General features: G+C 36.8%; 1 protein-coding gene and 1 long non-coding RNA gene across 3 annotated transcripts in view; both read left to right on the top strand.

The window, feature by feature from the left end:
• bckdhb (branched chain keto acid dehydrogenase E1 subunit beta) overlaps positions 1–25,090 on the top strand; it is a 247,391-nt gene that overhangs the window by 41,814 nt on the left and 180,487 nt on the right. Inside the window, exons 4-5 of the mRNA XM_073056423.1 lie at positions 14,708–14,841; positions 18,542–18,697. Of these exons, the coding sequence (XP_072912524.1) occupies positions 14,708–14,841; positions 18,542–18,697 (290 nt within the window). The remainder of the gene's footprint in view (positions 1–14,707; positions 14,842–18,541; positions 18,698–25,090) is intronic.
• On the top strand, positions 4,192–8,653 carry LOC140732805 (uncharacterized). Of its 2 annotated transcripts, XR_012100144.1 has the most exons (4): positions 4,192–4,306; positions 4,417–4,595; positions 6,555–6,637; positions 7,880–8,653. It is a non-coding gene; the product is annotated as an uncharacterized lncRNA (long non-coding RNA). The 2 variants fall into 2 exon arrangements; XR_012100145.1 differs by lacking the exon at positions 6,555–6,637.

Genomic DNA, 25,090 nt, shown 5'->3' with positions numbered 1-25,090 from the left:
TGGAATTGAATTTAGGAGTGGAAAGGTAATGTTGCAGCTAGTACTGTGCTCAGTTCTGGTTGCCTCACTACAGGAAGGATGTGGAAGCCATAGAAAGGGTGCAGAGGAGATTTACAAGGATGTTGTCTGGATTGGGGAGCATGCTTTATGAGAATAGGTTGAATGAACTCGGCCTTTTCTCCTTGGAGTGATGGAGGATGAGAGGTGACCTGATAGAGGTGTATAAGATGATGAGAGGCATTGATCGTGTGGATAGTCAGAGGCTTTTTCCCAGGGCTGAAATGATTGCCACAAGAGGACACAGATTTAAGGTGCTGGAGATTAGGTACAGAGGAGGTGTCAGGGGTAAGTTTTTTACTCAGAGAGTGGTGAGTGTGTGGAATGGGCTGCCAGCAATGGTGGTGGAGGCGGATATGATAGGGTCTTTTAAGAGGCTTTTAGATAGGTACATGGAGCTTAGTAAAATAGCAGGCTATATGTAAGCCTAGTAATTTCTAAGGTAGGGACATGTTTGGCACAACTTTGTGTGCTGAAGGGCCTGTATTGTGCTGTAGGTTTTCTATGTTTCTATGTCTCAGGCAGTCACGGGGTGAATGTACAAACGCGGTGGGATTGTCCTGGGGCTGGCACAGTGCTTGATAGAGTCTTTGGCCACCTGTTCTAGCCAAGTTGATGTACTGCTCATTTGGTAGACATCTTCTTGATAGATCATGAAACCAATCTTTTTCACTTCTTTTATGTTTTTTACTTTTTTCTCATCTTGAACGTGATTTTGGAGCTGTTGGAGCCTGTGTTCTGCTGTTTGGAAATTAGCACTCACTCTGCAGTCTCCAAGAAGCTTCTGGGAGGCAGAGGCGGCGTGAGTGAACCATATAGCGAGAAGGCAGCAGGATGGCACGCGAGTAGATCAAAATTTCCATTGTTTGCAGATTAAAGCGATAAGGGGAATTGAAACATCAAGGTGAGTGTGAAAGTTTAGAAACAAGAGAAAATCTGCAGATGCTGGAAATCCAAGCACCACACACAAAATGCTGGAGGAATGCATCAGGCTAGGCAGCATCTATGGAAAAGAGCACAATTGACGTTTTGGGCTGGGACCCTTTGGCAGGACTGGAGGAATAAAAGCTGAGGAGTAGATTAAAAAGGTGGAGGGAGTGGAGAGAGAAACACTAGGTGATAGGTAAAACCTGAAGGGAGAGGGATGAAGTAAAGAGCTGGAAATTTGATTGGTGGAGGAGACAGAAGGCTATGGAAGAAAGAAAAGGGGGAAGGAGCACCAGAGGGAGGTGATGGGCAGGCAAGGAGATAAGGTGAAAGAGGGAAAAGGGGATGGGGAATGGTGAAGGAGAGGGGGGTGCCTCAGAAGTTTGAGGGATCAGTGTTCATGCCATCAGGTTGGAGGCTATCCAGATGGAATATAATCTGTTGTTCCTCAACCCTAAGTGTGGCCTCATCATGACAGTGGAGGAGACCATGGATAAGACATATCAAAATGGGAATGGGAAGTGGTATTAAAATTGGTGGCTACTGGGAGATTCCACTTTTTCTGGCGGATGGAACATTGGTGCTTGATGAAGTGATCTACCAATCTACGTCAGGTCTCACCGATATACCGGAGGCCATGCCGGGAGCACCAGACTCAGTATATGACCCCAACAGACTCTAAACCTGGAAGGACTGTTTAGGGCACAGAATGGTAGCAGTAGGTGTAGGGGCAGGTGTAGCACTTGTTACACTTGCAAGGATAAGTGCCAGGAGGGAGATCAGTGGGGAGAGATGAATGGACAAGGTAGTTGCGTGGATCCCTGCGAAAAGTAGAAAGTAATTTTGCTCTCTGGCTAAAGAAATTTCTCCACACCTTTGTTCTAAAACGACGCCCCTGTAATATGAGGCTGTGTCCTCTGGTCTTAGACTCTCCCACCATTCTTGATTTCTTGGTTCTTTCTTGGTTTCATGGCTCTCTGGAGAACTGAAGAATTTCAAAGTTGTGTACTTCGATAATAAATGAACATTTGTACCTTTGGCAGGAGAATCCCAAGTGGGGGGTTGTAGTTACATCTGCAGAATCTCTTGTGTTTGGCAGGTCATCTGCCTAGTTACAAAATATTACTGCCAAGTTAGCTTTACCATTAGCTGTTGAATTAACGGAGTAAAGAACATCAGCAAGGATTCAGAAAGGATCTCTTGTTGATTTTAGTTGGTGTGATATCCAAACAGATTTTGGAGAGTATCATTTTTAAATGAAGACTAAAAGAGGTTTCATTCAGAACGGTTTTAATATAGAACATGACCAGAACATATGTGTCAGTATGGCTATCTCAGTTTTACATCTATCACAATACTTGTCAACATTGGAAAATATTTTAGAAAGTCTCTTTCGTCCAATGGTAACGATGTACAATTTTAAATTGAATCAGTGAATGACTAGCACAGACCGAGGAAGAGTTAACCAACTTCAGAATCCGCGTCCAATCCTCCCATATAAAAGTCAAATTGAGTTCTTTCTCCCAATCCTGTTTAAACTTAAGTAAAGGACGCTTATCCTATTGTAGTAATAAATTATAAATTATTCCAATAGAACCTTTCATCAAGGGGTTCATATTCATAATAGTACCTTTATTTGATTTTGAGAAGAGATGGGGCTCATTTGCTCGTTACTATCATTTCAGTTAACTGATAGATTTCCTCCACGATTTAAGTGTAAATTTTGTTTTGATGTATTTTTTTCTTCTTCTTGGCGGTTTGATGTTTATTTTTAGAAGTTTTCTTTATGACGCATGGCTCCGGGGTTGTGCCCTCAATGGGTTCTTTTTTTTCTCACTTTTCTTGCTTAGTACAGTTTTTTTTATTCACCAACATTTTCAATCTTTAAGATAATTTTTTTTGAGGCATTGTAAGTGTTGTTACTTCGATGTACCTGTGTACTTTTGAATAATAATAATAAAATGATTTGAAAAGACTAATATTTAAATTTAAGTGTGTGAATTTTGGAGGAATTGTGACATGCGAGATTGAAGATGTGGCCTGCAACTAATGGGCTCCTGGGTTGGCTGCAGTGATGACTGACTTCGTGGCTGTGGACTCACTTTCATGAGCTTCAGTTCTGAATTTTATTTGCTTATTTTTATTGTTTGCATCCTTTGCTTTTCTTTCTGCACATTAGGTGTTTAATGGTGTTCTTTTTTAAAGAAAAGGGTTCTATTGCGTTTCTTGGTTATGGCTGCCTGTATGTAAGGAGACAAATAAGGTTGTAAATATACTTCGATAATAAATGTACTTTAAAATGCCGTTTGCTGATTGCAGATATGATCACCGTTGTTTATAATTTATATCAGTAACTTGCCTGAAGGAAATTTGTGTGAATTAGGTTAGTTTCGCACCAAACTAAACTCAGATGGACTGTTGATTCCATTGAGGCAACAAAGAATCCAAAAATTAGTAACATCGTCTAACAATAGCAGATAATGTAATATGAGTGCATATAACAACCTGTGTTTAGTAAGTAAGGAACATTAAAATAGCTAAACATAAAGTTATAAGTGGTTAAAGATCTTGTAAACTCAATGTTCAAGAGAAAAGAAAAGGTAGAGGATATAGGTCTTGTGGTCTCCCGCATTCTTAATGCATATGGTTAGTGCTGAACAGCAAATAAAGAAGAAAGAATAGTGAACAGTATAAACATATATGGTGTAAATCATAAGATAGTTGTATTAAGTGGCATGATGCTTCAGTCTGAGATTTTAAGTTCAATTGCTGAGAATATAAATGTAGCCTGTTCACGGTGGTGATTTGAATAGATTTGTGTATTTCTTTCTTGAAGTATTTTGGCAGTTATCATTGATACCATTTTCTCTTTATTGGTACAAGGAAAGATTGGTAGTTTGCCATAATTTTCAGCTTTTCTGTTTATGTTATACCCTGCATCTTCCTGGATATGATGACAATGCTTAAGTGGAATTTAGATGTACACCTGAACAGGCAGAGAATTGAGGGATAGAGACTGTGTGTAGGCAGATATCCTGATGAAGGGTCTCGGCCCGAAATGTCGACAGCGCTTCTCCCTATAGATGCTGCCTGGCCTGCTGTGTTCCACCAGCATTTTCTGTGTTGTTGTCAGATATTATTTAGTTTGGATTGGTATCACTGTTGTCTCAGACATGGTGGTCTAAAGAACCTGCTCTGTTCTACGTAGGACCTATTTGATGGAGGGTCTATGCTTTATGAATGTATGTTCTAGGGCTCATTCTGCTACGCACTTCAACGAATAACTCAGTGCTGTATTGGAGTTTGGCTTCCAAATTTGCAGGTATGTACATATCTTTTTCATAATTCAGCTTAAAGACTTAGGTTAGAGTGACCTTGCTTGTGGGATGGAGATGAGGGAGATTAAACCTTTTATCTCCTTTCATTGATTAGCTCAGCTTCAGCTGGAATCTTGTTGGAGCAGAGGTGCAATAATGCGGCAAGGAAGATCAAGAATGGAGTTGGAGTGAGCATGTAGATTTGTCTGACACCTGTATACATTGGGATTATGTCTCTGGTGGATCCAGTAATTTGAATCATGATTTGCATGGAGTTAGGAAACAAAGGAGAAGGTAAACTTTTGTAATTTTTTAAATAATTAGTCTTTATTTAAATCAGTATTAGTAATATTTATTTATTATTTACTTCAGTTTCCATTTTTTATCAAAACTGGACTGTAATTCTGTTATAACAAATAGGAGAGGGTGGTAATTAATTGACTTATGTTCTTAAGCATATGAGGGTGCAGTGTGTCAGAAATGTACTTTTATTTAGAGAACACCTGGATGTTTGTGAGGTGGTATTTGTGAAGGCATTTCACAGGATCCTCATTCTCAATGAAGCTTCTTGTGTGTAGAAGTCAGAGACAATTTGGATTCTGGGAAGAGTTAATGCGTTAGAACTTTAGGAAAACTTGACTCGATCTATTTTAAATGATAGGGATCCTTCTGAAGTGCATCAAGAGACGGATTTTGGAGTTGACAGATTGTATAGTTCTAAGATTTTTCCTTTCAATATTTTTATTAATATTATATAAATTGCATGAATAAAAATACAAAAATTCATAAGGATACAAGTAATATGAATTACATTACATTTAAATCACAGTAATATGATCACAGTATTCTATATTCCAAATCAATCACGTAGAAAAAAAGATTGAATTATGAAATGAAATAAAATAAAATAATTGTATTTTATTAAAAAAAGTCTACCCCGCTACTAAAATGAGCTGGTTGGTGGAAAAAAAAGAAAAAAAAATACCTTACCATATAATATTATAATAATAATGGCTGTCCATACTTTAATAACAGTTCAAAGATTATGAAAGTAACTCTGAAAGGGTCCCCATAACATCAGAAAATCATGTTTAGAATCAGAAATTGAGCCATGAATCTTCTCTAGATCAAGGCACAACATAACTTCAGATAGCCATTGAACATGAGTGGGTGGGGCAGCCTCTTTCCACTTGAGCAAGATCACCCTCCTGGCCATAAGAGACATAACGGCCAATACCCGCAAATTAGATGGCTTCAATTTTGTAATACTATCCTCAACAATACCAAACACGGCAGACAAGGGATTGGGCTTAAAACTAACATTGAAAAGTACAGAAAAAGTTTGAAATACATCTTTCCAAAATTTTTCAAGGCTCGGACATATCCAAAACATATGAATTAGTGTGGCCACTCCATTAGTGCATCTGTCCCAGTAGGGGGAAATATCTGCATAGAAACAAGAGAGCTTGTCTTTAGACATATTACACTTTGAATTGTAATAAAGAATGACGAGCTCATAATGATGAAGAATTAATCAATTTTAGAATAGTCTTCCAGTTCTCTTCAGATATGAAAATCTGTAAATCCTCCTCCCAGTCTCCTTTAATTTTATCTAAAGAGGCCTTTTTAAGTCCCAACAGCAGACCGTAAATGTGAGATATTGAACTGTTGTCAAAGGGTTTCAGATTAAAAATTTTATCTATTCTTATCTGGACTTGTAGGAAATGTATGTAGGTCGGATCTTAAAAAATCTCTAATCTGTAAATATCGGAAAAAGTGAGTATTGGAAAGGTTAAATTTCGTTGAAAGTTGCACAAGAGAGATTATCTCCATCAAACAAATCCTGAAATGTTTTAATACCCAATCTATCCCATTCTTTAAAAGATAGGTCCATTAACAATTAGAAAAGATGGGACTCGAGAGGGAGAATCTCAATAAACCAAAATGTTTCTAAACTGTAACCAAATCCTCAAAGTATGTTTGGCCACCACATTGTCAGTTAGTTTATTTAAAGATAGAGGAAATGAAGATCCAAGTAAAGAAGTAATGGAAAATTTCATAACAGAATTGACTTCCAAAGAAACCCATATAGGGCCATTCTCATGGTTAATGTAATATATCCAAAACGTAATATTTCATATATTAACTGCCCAATAATATAATCTAAAATTGGGTAAGGCAAAGCTTCCATTCTGTTTGGTTTTTTGAACGTGAGCTTTATTTATTCAAGGTTTTATATTCTTCCATATATAGGAAGAAAGAAATGAATCCAAAGAGTCAAAAAAAAGATTTAGGAATAAAAACAGGCACAGCTTGAAAAAGGTGTATAAATTCAGGTAAGATATTCATTTTAATAGAATTAATGCGGCCAGTCAGTGATAAACAGAGAGGTGGCCAATTAGAAACTGTTTTTTAACATAATTCAATAAAGTTAAAACATTTTCCTTAAATAAATCTTTATAATTCTTAGTAATTGTTACTCCTAAATATGTAAATTGTTTTCTTAAAATTTTAAAAGGAAGGTTAATATCAAATGGTATTAAATTATTTAAAGGGAACAGTTCACTCTTATGTAAATTTAATTTATATCCTGAGAACTGACTAAAATTAGTCAGTAAATGGAACACAAATGGTAAAGAGGTTGGTATAAAATGGTATATTAGATATAAAGAGCAATAAGTCATCAGCATAGAGCGACACTTTATGAATAATACCTCTCCTTAAAATACCAGTAATCTCTTTAGACTCTTGAAAAGCAATTGCTAAGGGTTCTAATGCCAAATCAAAAAGCAGAGGGCTCAAAGGACAACCGTGTGTAGTTCCACGTTGGAGTTTAAAGGGTTTAGAATTCTGAAGATTAGTAAGAACCAGAGCGGAGGGAAATAAATGAAGTAGTTTAATCCAATGAATAAAATTAGGTCCAAAATTAAATTTTTCTAAAGATGTAAAAAGATAATCCCATTCAACTCTGTCAAAAGCCTTCTCTGCATCCAAAGATATCACACATTCCGATATTTCCTTAGATGGAGAATGCATTTAACAAATGCCATATATTAAAATGGGAATATCGATTTTTAATAAATCCTGTCTGATCATCCAGAACTATAGAAGATATAATATTTTCAAGTCTGCGAGCCATGATGTTTGCAGTATAAGAAATAATTTGACCCCAGATATATGCTTTAAAAGTATCCCATATAATAAGACTAGACGTCTCTTCCAACGTATTTTCTTAAAAAAAAAAGAGTAATTTTATTCTGCACAAATTTTAAAGAGAACCCTGTTGGCAGCTAATGGAGTAACATTGTCTTAGATTGCTCCTACCCTACACACAAAATGCTGGTGGAACACAGCAGTTCAGGCAGCATCTATAGGAGAAGTACTGTCGACGTTTCGGGCCGAGACCCTTTGTCGACAGTACTTCTCCTATAGATGCTGCCTGGCTTGCTGTGTTCCACCAGCATTTTGTGTGTGTTGTTGTTTGAATTTACAGCATCTGCAGATTTCCTCCTGTTTGCTCCTACCCTACTTACTTTAGTCTCTTACCAGTTTTTTTTTGAAACCTTATTATATTTTAGCACTGCCTTACTATGGCTGGGAACAGAACAAAAGCTTTTGCAAAAGAAAGAGACACAGAAGATGAATCCCCAGTCTCTTTGGATTCAATCAGTGACTTCCTTAAACAGCAAAAATCAGAATTTTCTGAGGAGTTTCAACGACTTAATGGCAAATTGGATACAATCCAACAAACCTTAACTGAGCATGAGAATCGAATTCAGAAAAATACTGCAAAACTGGCGACACTTGAAGATATTGAAGATATAGTTAAACTCTATAAAGAGTTATCCTTATCCAATGAAAAAATGATGAAAAGAATAATCAGTGTAGAAAATAGAAACAGTAATAATTTGCGAATTCTGGGTCTTGAAGAATCAATTGAAGGCGCTGACCCTACGAAGTTCTTTGCAAACTTTCTGAAACAGTTATTCCCTGTTTTATTCACTTCTGTGCCGAAGCTCGCTCGAGCATATCGCTCGCCGACTTCGAAGCCATTGTCCTTGGCAGTGAGACCCAGGTCGGTCATTCTAAGTTTTCATGAATTTCGTATTAAGGACCTTTTAATTCGCCATACCCGTTGACTAGGAATGATCAGTTTCGATGGTTACAAGGTCAGATTTGTGGAAGACTATTCACCTGAAGTCACGACTGAACGTATGAAATACAAAGAAGTAATGTCGGATCTTTACAGTAAAGGATTTAAACCATCCCTTCGGTTTCCCGCCCATCTGAGTATTGTTTTGAAGAATGGATTTCAAAGAAGAATAAAGTTGGTTGAAGACGCAAAAGAGTTTCTGAAGGTGGAAGTCTAAAACTTATATTTCATATTTGATCAATTTTTTCTTCTGTTGATATGAATCTGAAATAAGATTTCAATAAGCTTACGTTTTGGCCATTCATATACTGTCTTGTTTTTTTTTGATACTTTTTTATTATATCCCTTTTTGAGGCTTTATTTTAATATTTCTTAGAATTTGTTTAAATTGACCCTTTTATATTTTTGAATACTGAGTTATTTTTCTTTCTATGTTGTGTCTTGGTAGGGACATAATTGACCTTGAAGGACCGGAGTTTCTGTCAACAGGATTTTTTGGGGAGGGAACTTAGTTCTTAGCTCGCTGACTGTCTATTGGTCAGCCTTCTGGCTTTGGGTGGGGGAAGGGCTAGGGTCTATTTCTTTCTGGGAGCTATGTTGGGTTGATTATATGATTGCCTGTTTGACTACCTTACCTTACGATTTGCTTTCTAGTTTTAATAACTTATGGCCAGATCTTTTAATTACATGATTTGTATTTAAAATGTTTTGAAATATTAACTTATTTAGTTTGAATGTGAAAGGACTGAATCATCCCATTAAATGGAGCAAAGTGCTTATATTAAAAAAACTAAAAGCATCCTTTTTTTACAAGAAACGCACATACGCAGCTGTGATAGCTTACGTTTTTTTACTCGGTGGAAAGGTATGCAATTCCATTCTTCGTTTAATGCAAAATCATGTGGAGTTTCGATTTTTGTAGATAATAGTTTCCTTTGTTCAGCATAAAGTTGTTTTCGGATCCTAATGGTTGAAACTGTCTGTACAATAACAAATAGACAGTTTAGACAGTAAATTGATCGGTTTTGCTAATGTGTATGCCCCTAATATAGACGATCCAAGATTTTTTGAACATCTATTTTTGTTTTTTGCCAGATTTGTGTACTTATTCTCTTGTAATGGGAGGAGATTTTAACTGCTGGTTAGATCCAGTATCAGATCACTCATCTGTCAAACCAACGACATTTAATAAATCAGCTTTGTTTATCCAATCTTTTCTAACTAAATGTGGTATAGTTGATGAGTATTGATGAGAGTATTCTTTTTTCTCTCATGTCCATCATTCTTATACCAGGATTGATTTTTTTTTATTGACAGTCGAATGATTCCATTGATTCGATTGATCGAATATAAAGAGATTGCTATTTCTGACCACTCTCCTGTACTTCTATCTCTAAATCTTCCTGGTCCTATCTCTATGAGTAGATTTTGGCGATTTAGTTCTAAGATTTTTAAACTGTTGAAATATTTGGAAAATTATTTTCAGTAGACATAAAATCATGATCATCATTGAACAAATTGAGGAGGCGTATTGACATAAATTCTTTGGCAAATCATTTGGAATAATTCAGGCAATTAAGCTATTTACTTTTAGATGTACTTTGTTATTTTACTAGGTAATTAACTATATGAAGTGGTTAAGATGCTTAAGGAATGGAAACTGCTTTGAATGTGCAAGTTTTCTTTAAATATATATTTTTTGTGGAATCATCAGTATAGTTTTGACAAATTTATATATGGTTATTTTCATCAGTTCCAAGGTGACCAAACTTAGCTTCTGTGTGTGTTTGATTTCTGCCTGGCTTGTGCCCATTTTTCTGGGAGCCAGCTAACTGTACTAAAAAAAATTCCTATAAATTTGGACCCTCTCTCCAAAGACAAACCTTTCCTTCAATGCAGGGTCACATCAGATGATATAAGACCATAAGATAAAGGAGCAGGAGTAGGCCATTTGGCCCATCGAGTCTGCCCCACCACTCAATAATGGGCTGATCTAATTCTTCCAATCACCCCCACTCCCCTGCATTCTCCCCATACCCTGCGATTTCCTGGCTAATCAAGAATCTATTTATCTCTGCCTTAAATACACACAATGACTTGGCCTTCACAGCCACTCATGGCAATGAATTCCACAGATTTACCACCCTCTGACTAAAGTAATTTCTCCGCATCTCTGTTCTAAATGGACGTCCTTCAATCCTGAAGTCGTGCCCTCTTGTCCTAGACTCCCCTACCTTTGGAAATAACTTTACCCTTTCTAATCTGTTCAGGCCTTTCAACAGTTTCATTCCTGGAATCATTCTCAGGAATCTCCTTTGAACCCTCTCCAATGTTGGTATATCCTTTCTAAAATTAGGAACCCAAAACTGCACACAATACTCCAAGTGTGGTCTCACGAGTGCCTTATAGAGCCTCAGCATCACATCCCTGCTGTTATAATCTGTACCTCTAGAAATGAAGGCCAACATGGCATTTGCCTTCTTCACCACTGATTCAATCTGGAGGGTATCCTGCACAAGGATTCTCCCAGGTCCATTTGCATGTCTGCATTTCAAATTCTCTCCCCATCTTTATAATAGTCTGCTTGTTTTTTTTCTTCCACCAAAGTGCATGACTATACACTTTCTAACATTATATTTCATTTGTCACTTCTTTGGCCGTGCCCTTAAACTATCTAAACCTCGCCTGCTCTTCCACCGATTTTGTAGCATCGGCAAATTTAACCACAGATCCCATTAATTCCATAGTCCAAATCATTGACATACATCTTAAAAAGCCACTGTCCCAACACTGGCCCCTGTGGAACTCCATTGGTAACAAGCAGCCAGCCAGAATAGGATCCTTTTATTCCCACTCTCTGCTTACTGCCGATCAGCCAATGCTCCACTCACGCTAGTAACTTCCCTGTAATTCCATGGTCTCTTTGTAAGCAGTCTGATGTGCGGCACCTTGTCAAAGGCCTTCTGAAAATCCAAGTACACCACATCTACTGCATCTCCTTTGACTGCCCTGCTTGTAATTACCTCAAAAAATTGCAGTAGGTTTCTGTTTTAACTGCACCACGCCTCTATTGCCCTGTTCACTCTGCTGACCCATGACTGTGCTGCAACACACAGCTCGAACCATATCATCAAGTTCGCCGATGACACCACTGTGGTGGGTCTCATCAGCAAGAACGATGAGTCAGCTTATAGAGAGGAGGTGCAGTGGCTAACGGACTGGTGCAGAGCCAACAACCTGTCTCTGAATGTGAACAAAACAAAAGAGATGGTTGTTGACTTCAGGAGGGCACGGAGTGACCACTTCCCGCTGAACATCGACGGCTCCTCGGTAGAGATCGTAAAGAGCACCAAATTTCTTGGTGTTCACCTGACGGAGAATCTCACCTGGTCCCTCAACACCAGCTCCATAACAAAGAAAGCCCAGCAGCATCTCTACTTTTTGCGAAGGCTGAGGAAAGTCCATCTCCCACCCCCCATCCTCATCACATTCTACAGGGGTTGTATTGAGAGCATCCTGAGCAACTGCATCACTGCCTGGTTTGGAAATTGTACCATCTCGGATCACAAGAGCCTGCAGCGGATAGTGAGGTCAACTGAGAAGATCATCGGGGTCTCTCTTCCTGCCATCACGGACATTTACACTACACGCTGCATCCACAAAGGAAACAGCATTATGAAGGACCCCATGCACCCATCATACAATCTCTTCTCCCTCCTGCCATCTGGGAAAAGGCTCCGAAGCATTCGGGCTTTTACGACCAGACTATATAACAGTTTCTTCCCCCAAGCTATCAGACTTCTCAATACCCGAAGCCTGGACTGACACCTTGCCCTACTGTCCTGTTTATTATTTATTTTAATGCCGGTACTGTTTTTGTGCACTTTATGCAGTCCAGTGTAGGTCTGTAGTCTAGTATAGCTTTCCCTGTGTTTTTTTTAATTACGTAGTTCAGTCTAGTTTTTGTACTGTGTCATGTAAACCATGGTCCTGAAAAACATTGTCTCATTTTTACTATGCACTGTACCAGCAGTTATGGTCGAAATGACAATAAAAGTTGACTTGACTTGACTTGACTTGTAACTCATCCCACTGGCTGTGATTATGCCTCATCTTTTGCCTGTCCTTTTATCTCAGTTGCACGCTATCTTTGATTTATTTCTGTTTTCCCCTCCCTGGGCCCTGTCATTCTGGTTCCCATCCCCCTGCCAAATTAGTTTAAACCCTTTGTAACAGCTTTATTAAACCTGCCTGCTAAGATATTGGACCCCTTTGGGTTCAGGTCTAACCCATACTTTTTGTACAGGTCTTGCCTCCTGCAGAAGAGGCCCCAATGATCCAGAAAATCTGAAGCCCTGCTCTGTACATCAGTCTCTCAGCCATGCATTAATTTGCATGATCATGCTATGTTTGAGCTCGTTAACACATGGCACAGGCAGCAATCCTGAGATTAATACCTTGGAGGTCCTGCTTTTCAGCTTCCTACCTAACTCCCTGAATTCTCGCTTCAGGATTTCCTCTCTTTTTCTACCTATGTCATTGGTCCCAACGTGTACTAGGACCTCTAGGTGTTCACCCTCTCCGTGCAGAATACTCTGCACCTGATCCGAGACATGCAGAAGGGTTAATGAAATGATGGCCACTATCATTCTCTGTTAATTTTCTTTTAGTAGATTGCATGTCATATTTTGAATATGTATTGCTCACTTTATCAATATCATTGAATCTGAATCCTGCAACTTGTACCCCACAGTGCTATGGCAGTATAAACAATAGGATGGTGGAGGCTCACACTGCCTTGTCAGTATAAGTTGGGGGCAATAAATGAGAACTTGCCACCTCACATTCTGCAGCAATTTTTTAATTGCATGTGTTTAGGAACAATTTTTATGTTTGTTCTACATTTGTACACTTATTTTTAGGGATTGAACAAGAAAGCATATGTTACTGTTTCTGATGAGTAGATTATTACTTTCAGACTTAATTTAAGTAAGCAGCACCTTAATTAATCTTTAGACAAGATGCAAATGTAGTCCTAAAATTTTAGGAATACTATTGTATTTTGTGATCATCAATAACTCTTAAGAAAAGTTGATTGCTGTTGAGTTAGATCCATGTCAGGCTGAACAGACATCAGAAATACATAAGTTCATTATCAAGTCAATGACTTGGAGTATGAAAAAAAAGTGTGAAGTTTTGGTTCATAGAGATTGATTTGGAAAGTTTGCAAGGACTTTACTTTTAAATAATCATTTAATGACTTTTATTGTATATTGAAGCCACCCTAATTTTGTTGAAATAAACTTGAGTTTTATTTGTTAAAATCAGATTAAAATTACAGAGAATAATATTTTCTAAATTTTTTTCAATTGCCTGTAAGTTTGTACAGGAAGCCATTATAAGATGTGGTTTTTGATTTTCAAGCATTTTAATGTAGCATGTTTGCTTAGCTTTTATGTACATTTTGGGTGTACATTTAAAAATCCCACCAGTAGCTAGAAAATGGGCAGCAGGACTCAGAATAAATGCTCATCTTTAAGCACATGGCTTAATTTAGTGTGGTTAGAGAAAGCATTCTAATTCCAGCAACAGGAATTGAACATGTTGCAAATGCTTACTAGATCACATGACATCTGTGGCTAGAGAATGAATATTTCAGTTTCTACAGTTCGCATGTCATTGTTGTAAAATTTTGAATCTTTCTTTGCTTGGAGACTTCTTTCTGTAGAAATTTACAGCTATTTGTATTTTCAATTCAGATTTCCATCAATTGTTGGAATTGGTACTATAAACATTTTTTAAAGATCTATATTAAAATACATTTTTGCATCACATTAAAGGTGAATGAATCAGAAGCCCAGAATTAGGTTTAAAGAGTAACATAACAGAGCCTCTGTTTTAATTTCTTGTAAATGTAGTTTTCACATTGTGTGATGGATCAAGTTTTCTTCTTTTATCAAATTGTTAATCTGATTAGGCTCTGAGTATCAAAAATTTATTGAGATAATCACTTTGGAAAAAGCCCAGTTTTGCCTTTTGTATTTTAAAAACTAAGATAATCTGAAAATGTCTTCTGAATGAGTTTAAATGAAATGTTTAATATTATTTTACTTCTAAAATGTTTTTAAATGGTATTTTACAAATTGTAATTAAGATTTAGTTAAGCATCAATTTAATTCTTGGGCATTTTGCTGTTACTTGATCATTATTTATCTTGTGCCTTAATAAAATATGTTATTTTTTTTTGTCCTAGGGAAGGAACGAGTGTTTAATACTCCTCTCTGTGAGCAAGGTATTGTGGGATTTGGAATTGGGATAGCAGTTACAGGAGCTACAGCTATTGCAGAAATACAGTTTGCTGATTATATCTTTCCAGCATTTGATCAGGTGTGTAAATGCTATTACCACAATTACAGTAGATTTTCTAATTTTTATTCTGGTTTAATTTATTATATTTCAAAGTCATTTGTGAATTAACCATATTGATTTCTAAAGCATGTCAGAGAAATATAACTTTCACATTTACCTGTGCTTTTATTGTGTATTTGATTATTTTTCCATCGTAATAGAGATATCATATTCTGTGAAGTAGTGAGACCACCTATGTCAAATTTATCAGTGACTTTAAACTCTTATTGTGACATATCTCCATTGTTACATTTTGTTATTCACTTTGTGCAAATATTTGCTTTTAGGTTTAGAAAAGAATTAAGTGCAAGATTTGACTGATTTTTCTTTGATTTGAGTCTGCTCTATGCAATAATTGTGACTGTTACGGATTCAGCAACAATAAATATATGAGTGAGGCAGGGGTTTTTATAACAAATAAAACATTTATTAAACACTGAAAAACAAACCCCCAAAAGTAAACAAATCACTAACGTAACCGGAAATCAGCTGCTGTGCGGCAGCTTAAACAGTTCTTAGAGCAATGAAGCTTAAACAGTTCTTAAAGCGATGTTGCAAAAACAGTTCTTCAAAGTAGTATTGCAAAAGTTCAAAATGCTTACAGTCCATTTAAGGGAGAGACCTTTTAAGACGATTTAAATTCTCTTTCACGTCGTGTTGTTTCAGTCCCCAGTCGAACTACTTTTCCCACGAAGAATTTACGAAGGTGAAAAATGAAACGGCTTAAAGGCACTGACCTTTCCTTTACAAAACTGTTCCCAATCCTTTCTGCTATTCACAGGGATTAACACGGGCACAGTCAACGAATTTCTTCCGAATGAGGATCAAACAAGGTCGAACCCGTTTCACCGTTGAAATCAACTTTCCTCGATCTTTTAACTCTCGAACTCCGATCTTCACTCTCCACTGATTCTCAACTAGCAGTATTATAAAGAAACTGCTGGCAATGACCTTTTAAACTTTAGGCATTAGATAAAACTTCATCTTTCAACTAAACTGCGTCATAACCTTAAATCACGCAGTGGCATGAAGTCAACATGGCAAATCCAGCCACAAACTGCCCCTCCTCACAGGGAGGGGTCCTCCTTTTATACCCTGTAAAAAAAACCTGTCACATGACCTCTACTGGTGAGAAAATGACGTCACTCCACCATTACAAGACCATTACTTCAAGTCCAGTATAGCTTCAACACCAGTCACGTGACAAGGGTACCACTGTCACGTGTCACGGGTACGTAACATGACAAATTGAATAAAAGAAAATGACTTGCATTATTCTGCATGATTTTTAATGCAGTTTTTTTTAAGTAAAGCTCCTAATTTCTCACACTTCATAATATGATAAGTTAACTGAAAAAAGTGAATTTATAATATTTGTATGAAGCCAAATCTGATCTCAAATAGTACATTGCTTCCTTTATTATTTTCTGGTATTTAGTTGCAGAAAAATGTGGGATTAACTTTTTGCAAAGATGATTGTTAATTGGTTAATTCTGTAATCGATTTGTAGAGGCAATCTCTCATAAATGGTGCCTATAAAAGCTTTATAAATTAATGCTATGTGAAGGCCTATTTCCAAATTTCAATAATTTATTGTCATTATTTGGTGGTGACTTTGAATTTAAAACTGCTTTTTGTGGTCAATATGTGGGGGGAGGGGTGGATTGTTTAAGATTTTGGTTTGAGATTTGTTTGTTTAGAGAATTTAATTTGAGAATTAATTTGACATTTTTCAACTTGCCCATTTCAATTTCAGCTTCAGCTTCAGTTGAACTTATCCATTTCAATTTCAACTTCAGCTTCAATTGAACTTACTAAATTTCTTCTTCTCCAGCTCTTTACCTTTCCCACCCATGTAGCTTCACCTATCACCTTCTAACTAGTCCTCCTTCCCCTCCCTCCATGTTTTCAGTCTGGCATCTTCCCCCTACCATTCCAGTCAGAAGAAGGGTCTTAGCCTGAGACGTTGACTATTTATTCACTTCCATAGATGCTGCCTGACCTACTGAGTTCATCCACTATTTTCTGTGTGTTCCCCATTAAATGATCTATTTAGTTATTTCTTTGTCATATAGTTTGAACAGATTATCATTTTTAAATGTAAGAATTCTCTGTACTATTTTTCATTATGTAGGTTGCATGCATTTAAATAGGCTGAAGGACTTAGGGAATTTGAAAAAGTATGGTTACTTGCAGAGTGGTGGTGATTTGGAATATTGCCTGAAAGAGCGGGTGGAGGAAGGTGCTCTTAATACAATGAAAAAGTATCTGTGTAAGCAATTCCTACAAAGATGCAAGAACTGCAAAGTTAGAACAGTCCCTTAGCTGAAATGAATACGATAGGCCTCCTAAACTTGATTTTTAAATTTGGTGATTAAGTGGTCATGTATTACTTTATATCATGCATTAATTTTATATATTACTTTTAGATAGCAGAGATGTGTATGTTTGTTTATAAAACAATTTAAAATGATATTCTGTGCTATAACATAGGGCTGATGTTGTAGATATTGAACAATAGGTCCTCAGTGGTAATTTATATGTATGGTTAAGATAAGTGAATTTTGTTGGATTGTAGGCAATGTAGTTTGCTATCAAATACTGCAGCTTGAATTTTTAGGGAACACTTTAAATTAACTTACATGACTAATCTTTTAGTTAAAGATTTTTTTAAAGCATAAAATTTGAATTGCTTAATATTAACAATTGTAGTTGTCTGTTAATTATCTTAAATTACATATCCTACTGAGTATGATTATGATTCTGCTAATTTTTAAGTTAGTATTTTGGATCATTTTCAAACACATTCATGGGAGACTTGTTTTCGTTGGAAGCACAAGACTGAAGCTGAATTCATAGGCCTTTTCTCAACCTTTGATATGAATGGAATATCAGTTGATGGTCAGATTGTGCATGTCATTATCATGCACCAAAATGTTCTTGCTGCTGTGAGTACCATTAAGCAATAGAAGGATGAGGGTGCCAAGAATGCTTTAGGATGGTATCCCTTAAAATTGAATCCCATTACCAATACATTTTAATATTACATGAATGCAGTTCAACGGAGGCTTATCTGAGTCAACAATATTGCTTTGACCACATAGACATGTCCTTCTATAATGATGACGCCACATTACTCTCTGGCCTATGAATAATGGTTATCTAGTTTCACAGATGAACTCTGTGATCAAAACCAACCAATTCCTTCACCTCAGCCTTCCATCTATAAGAAAAGATGCATCCTGGACAAAACTCTTAAACAATCACTGAATGACCTTTAGCTACTTACTCATCTTCTCTATCTCCTTAAGATCAGTTCAAAAAGAAAATCTTGAATGAATTTCATCAACAAGTTAGAGTATAAAAGATTCTGCCCTATACCTCTGCAATAGCTGTGGTCTTATCAACAGCTGAATATTGTACTGACATCTATACCTCAAGTTCTCACACCAAACTCAAGTTTCCTTCAGCATTGAGAGTAATTTCTGAAACTTAAAATCAACTCAATTTCAGTGGTTCTAGTTCTTTCCAGTGGCTAAATACATGGCATACAGAGAAACATTTCACAATTTTTTTAATTTTCATTATATCCCAGTCAATGTACAAGTAATTTACAGATCTGAACTTTCTAGTTCTTGCACATCTCTTAGTTATCTAAAGTTCTATATTTTATTTTCAGATAGTTAATGAAGCTGCAAAGTATCGGTATCGATCTGGGAACTTATTTGATTGTGGAAGTTTAACAATTCGAGCACCTTGGGGATGTGTGGGTCATGGAGCACTCTATCATTCTCAGAGTCCTGAAGCATTCTTTTCTCATATTCCTGGAATTAAGGTGAGTGACTCAAAATTTATATCAAAGGATAAGTAAATTATAAGACAATTTATTTTTGTATTGTAAATTGGGTAGTGAAAATAAGTTTCTGCTGTTTCACTTTTTATATAGGGAAGGACAGCAAAAAAAATTTCCACTCCTTTAGAAGGTTTAGAAGTTTTGGCATTGTTGTTGTGGTAAATGTTATTGATTTTGTCGCATGATTTTGAAATTAGAAGTTATTTTCCTTACTCTTGGTAGAGCTGTTCTATGGTAAGACTCCACGTTTCATTGATAAAGCCCTATATTATGTTTGCTTAACAAACTGCTTTCTCAACCCACCCTGAATCCAAATGCATCCTTTTACTCCTGCACTACTGTATTCTATTTTGGCTTTTACTCTTGAAATCAAAGTGCCTCCCCTCACATTTCTGTGTGTTAAACTTCATCTTCCATGTTCCTGCCCATTCCATCAGCTTGATTATTTCCTACTGCAGCCAATCAGATCTCTTCATAGTTTGCAATACTGCCAATGGTTGTAACGTCTGCAAATTCAGAAATTGCAGCTTACTAGATCATTAATAGAAATCAATATAAAAACATGGAGGCACATTGAACCCAACACTGGTCCCTCGGAAATGAGTCAATTCACTTTTTTGTGTGTGTTGCTGGGAAGAATTTTAAAATGGATTTGAGAGGAAAGTTTTTTTTAGACGATGAGTGGGTGAGATATGAAAGATGCTGCCAGGAGAGGTGGCGGACTTGGTTACAGTTACTATGTTTACTAACACTTAGGCACTCAGATAAACAGGTTTAGAAGAATGTGGACTAAATACAAGCAAATCAAGTCAAGTTTATTGTCATGTGCATGAGTATAGAGAGGTACAGGTATAATGAAATACAGTAGATCACAGGCACGTACTTTCAAACTTAAGAATATAAATTGTATGTAAGTTATTCAAGACAGTGAAGAGAGAGAAGAAAAGGATTGAAAAAACAAGTCTTAATGCAAAAGAAAGACACAGTCTGAGCCAAGTCCTCTGTAGTGCAATAGGTGGCTTGTAGTGTTCTGTTGCTGAAATAGGATTTGGATGTGCAGGTTGCTTGTAGGAAAATAGCTCTTTCTGAGCCTAGTAGGGCAGGAGTTCAAGCTTTTAGACCTCCTGCTTGGTGATAGTAGCAAGAAGACAGGCATTAAGAAGGCTTGTCAAGTCCAAGATCAGCCTTCTTGAGCAGCTCCTTGTAGATGCTTGGGGTTAATAAAAGTGTGCATAAAGGTCAATGTGGACGTGCTGAGCTCAAAGGTCTGTTTCTGTGCTGTATTGCTCTTTGACTCTGATGATCTCAATGTAGTATTGGTGCCCTGTGTTCAGCATGGATGTGTTGGGCCGAATGGTTGTTTCTATGCTGTGTGATTCTGTGGTAAATTATTTCAGAACAAGAATAATAGGAATCACTAATTCTAATACTTAAATGCTTTAAATTTTAAGAGAATGTTAACTATATATAAAAGCTTGGTTGAATTTCAACCAAAAGTTTTTTGAACATTTATTCATACTGGGCTGATATGTATAATGTGTACATGTTTGCATATAAAAAATTTAAACCTTGGCCTTATCATCTCTGATCTTGTTGATTTCGATGTACTTCATAGTTTTTTTTATTCTACCAGAACTTGAGGTGATCTGAAACATTGCAGCTTGTCCTATTCATCTATCCTCCATTACTTGCTGATCTCTCCTTTTTTTCTGTTTAAGCAATGATTTATAATTTTGCCTGTCCATATCTCTGCAATATACTTCAAAACAATTCCTCAAACTCAGGCTTCCTGATCATCATTGAATTTAATCACTCCATCTTTTCTGTCTGTTTTTTAAAATGGCAAGGTCCTAATTTCTGGAATTCATTCCCAGATCTATTTCTTTCTTTTGTTTGACCATTCATTATGTGCCGTGTCTTGTGACATGCGTGATCATCATCTTTCCATGACTATGATTGTTCTTGGCAAATTTTTCTACAGAAATGGTTTGCCATTACCTTTTTCTACAGAAGTGGTTTTCCATGCCTCCTTCTGGACAGTGTCTTTACAAGACATGTGACCCCAGCCATTATTAATACTCTTCAGAGATTGTCTGACGTTAGTGGTCACATAACCAGGACTTGTGATATGCACCAGCTGCTCCATGGCTTCATGTGACCTTGATCAGGGGTGGGGTGGGGTGGGGGGGGGGGGGGTTGTTGCTAAGCAGGTGCTACACCTTGCCCAGGAATAACCTGCGGGCTAATGGAGGGAAGGAGTGCCTTACACTTCTTTCGGTAGAAATGTATCTGCACCCCTTGACCCTCTTCCTAATTACCATACTATTTACTTGACTAAGCACTGTCTAAGAGGAAGTATAACAGAATGCAGATGCCGGGAATCCAGATGGACTCAAAGGAACTCATTGGGTCAAGTAGCATCTATGGAGGGCATGGGTAGTCAGTGTTTCCAGTGAAGACCTTTATCTGAACTGGGGATAAAAAGGGGTGATAGCTGGTTTAAAATGGTGGAGAGAAGGGGAGAACAAGAGCTGGCAGGTGATAGGAGGATTAGGTTGGGGGAGAGTGGAAATGATGTTAGAACCTGGGAGGTTTATTTGACCAAGCTTTTGTTTTTTTTGTAGTAATATCTATTTGTATGGCTTGATACGAATTTTGTTTGATAATGATTCTGTGTTGTTCTTTGCTATATTAAAAGTGTTAGTTAAATAGATTTTAAAAAATGCAGACTAATATTTCACAGCAGGTATGTTCAGACAAATATTAACATTGAATTTAAATTTTCCATATAGCCTCCTAATTTCTCAAAATGTACCACAGTGATCTGTTTGTAAGTGGTGCTGTCTCCTTTACTTGGAAACTTAGTCAACTGTCCTAGTGCACAGTTGTCCTAGTTATGTTGGAAAGATTTCTGCCAGTAATTCAGCAGATCACAATGTGAGATTATTGTCACATGCATATTTAAACAAGATAATTTTAAACTGTAGATTATCTTAATGTTTGTTTTGGTTGCAATCATTTGTCAGAGGTTATTCCAGGATGAAAATCTATTTTCTGGTTTATTTTAAACTCATAACAGTAATTAATGTGAATTATTATTTATGCTTCACTATCCACAGATCCTGCTTGGTCTGTGGAGTATTTCTTGCATTTTTGTTTTCTTTATAAAATTTCCTGAATCACTGATATTTTGTTTTTGGAGCAATGTTCCTATTTTAGGGTTCTTATGCCAAATCACACTTCTATATAATCATGGTTTAGATTTGGAAAACCTTTCCATTTTGTTTATTTCTACTAATGTAGGATAAATATAGGCACATGAAACTTGAAAGTTCTGTGGATCAAAATGAAAATTAATGTCTTGATGGTGTAAAGATGGAGATGATGTAAATAGAAGCAAAAGTAGCTGTTTAAAATTAATTTTTAAGTTCTGTTTTATTTGATTGCATAGAAAAAGGCCAGATAATGTTTTTTGCTCTATTTAATAAGTATTGCCATAATACCTTACACTGATTAATGTCATAGTTGTTTTGGACTGATTTCCACACTGTACATGTTGGATTAAGTTTGGCTGCACTGCTGTTATTAAATATTTTACGAAGATTCCATCTGATTATAGTTTCACATAAAAACAATGAAAGTGTCAAAATGGAACCAAGAAGAAGGAACCAAACCTACAAATTAGTACATGCTCATTTTTCAGATGGCAGTTTTTCAATATCACATTATTGGAAATATTTGCAATAATGGTTAAAGGTAATAAATCTACAAAATATGTATATATAATATCTGCACTGGAGCATCCAAAGAAATGCTGAACTAATTAGTGTCACATATGTTCTAACTAAATCTCCTGGAGTGCCTAATGTTGTTTCACGCCTGTTCCACCCACTCATTCCCATGAAAGTCGATTAAAAGTGACTAGTTGTATTTATCACATTTGGTAATATAGCAACTTGGTAGAAAGCGTATTCTCAGTTCAAACAAATAATGTGGACAAAATCCATATACATATTTTATATTGAAGCAAACATATTAAGTCAAGTTTATCTCCTAGTACCTATAACTGTGTGGCTAAGGATAGCTTCAGTACCTTATTTGAGTTTGTTGACAACACCACTGTTGGCTGACTCAAAGATAGTGATGAATCAACATTGGAGGGAGATTGAAAGTCTGGTTGAGTGGTGCCACAGCAATCACCTCTCACTCAACGTCAGCAAAACCAAAGAGCTGATCATTGACTACAGGAGGTAGGGGCTGGAGGTCCGTGAGCCAGTCCTCATTCAGGCATTGGAGGTGGAGAGGGTCAGTAGCTTCAAATTCTGTGGTGTTATCATATTGATCTGTGCTTGGAGTAGCATGTAAGTGCCATCCAGAGAAGCCACAACTGCTCCTCTACTTTCTTCCAAGTTTACACAGATTCAGCATATCACTTAAAACTTCAACAAACTTCTATGGGTGCACAGTGGAGAGTGCCATGGCTGGTATTGAAACACCAATGCCCAGGAATGGAGAAATTGAAAGAAAATGTTGGATACAGCCCAGGCCATCACAGGGAAAGCCTTCCCCAATATTTTGCATATCGACAAGGAGACTGCCAACATTGGGCAGGAGCAATAGAAGCTTTAGGTGCAACAGTTATTATTCTACAACCATTAGCTTCCTGAACAGGCATGGATAACTTCACTCACCACAATTCTGAACTGATTCTACAACCTACAGACTCACTTTCAAGAACTTTTTACATCTCATGTTCTCAGTGTTATTTTTCATTTGTACAATTTGTCTTCTTTGCACATTGGTTGTTCGTTGGTCTTTGTGTGTAGTTCTTCATAAATTGTATTTTATATCTTTATTTTCATGCCAATGGTTGCAAGAATGTGGATCTCAAGTTCATATCTGGTAACGTGTACGTACTTCGATTATAATTTTTACTTTAACTTTGACTAGTACTTCACTGATGCTCTTTAATAAAGACCTGTGAGTTGTATTATGGCAGCAGGCACTTAGTCCAAGTAATGCAGGTTGGTATATAATGATGTTCAATATAAACTAGTGTGATATTTTGTTATGCTGTAAAACTCTGATAATTTATATCCAACTTTTTGATTTTTTAAGTATCAAAATTAAACTTTGTTCATAACAAAATTAGAAAGAAACAGTGCAACATACTTTTACATTAATAAGTGTTACATTCAGCAATGTAATTTTTTTAAAAGAGAAATAAACATAGCATCATGCCACACTGGTGGCCCACTGGGGTGATACACCTTTGCCATTATTTGAGGAGCTTCCTGTCATGCAGCTGTTGGGGATGAATTGGAACATAAATTTTATGCATCCAGATCCATACTCTCTTCCCAAATTCACAATCTACAAAACAGTGGGTGACAGTATCTTCGTCACTGCAGCCTTCCTAAGGGTAGCATATATTGGGTGATACTAGGGTATTTGTGTCTTGGTCATTAGCGTCCTTGGACATTTGTGTCCTTTTTTTTTGCGTCCCGGTCATTTATGTCCCACGCTAACAAACCCAGTGTTATATATACTAAGCCTCTTATCTCAGCTCAAAAAGCAACAGTCTAATCAGTTAGAGTAATTGTAGGCAAATGAGGGGTGCCTCGTTTGGGTTTAAATTTACTTTTTTTCCCAGAACTAAACTATGTCACAGTTCTTGAAATGAAGCAAAGGTGGAACTGTACTTGTTGATGACGGAAATTATATCTATCACTATCATAGGAAAAATCCTGCGGGCAAACATACTGGAGATGTGTGGTACGATCCTGCAAAGCAAGAGTTCATACCGAGAGCGATGTAATAACAAAATGAATTAATGAGCATAACCATGGTTCTTCTGCTGCTGCAGTTAAAGCAAAAGAATTGATTTTAGAGTTGAAAGAAACTGCGATATCCTCACAAGATCCAACAAGACATTTCATTGGAACAACTTTGTCAAAACATGATGAATTTTCAATGGCAAAAATGCACTCAATCTCAGCAATGGGAAGAAATGTTCGTCGTTGGAGACAGAAAGCACAAAATGCTCCATCTATACTAAACCAAAGATTGAATTATGAAATACCAGAAGAATATTGTATTCTCCCCACTGGACAAAGGTTTCTTGCAATTGATACTGGCATAAATGATGAAAGTAGAATGCTCAACTTTGCTTCTGAAGAGGGTTTGGATGACTTGACGTGATTTCAAAATTGGGCAGCAGATACCACTTCTAAAATTTGCCCACAGATCTATTATCACCTGTACTGCATCCATGTCCAAGATGGTACATTCAGTATTCCCTGTGTTTTTGCTGTTCTACCCAATAAGACTAAAGAAACATATGACCGCCTATTCACTCTTTTGCTGCAGACTCGC

This window comes from Hemitrygon akajei, chromosome 9, assembly GCF_048418815.1.
Source record: "Hemitrygon akajei chromosome 9, sHemAka1.3, whole genome shotgun sequence".
Classification (NCBI taxonomy): domain Eukaryota; kingdom Metazoa; phylum Chordata; class Chondrichthyes; order Myliobatiformes; family Dasyatidae; genus Hemitrygon; species Hemitrygon akajei.
The sequence above is the reverse complement of the archived record's forward strand: the minus strand, read 5'-3'. Positions and strand labels throughout refer to the sequence as shown.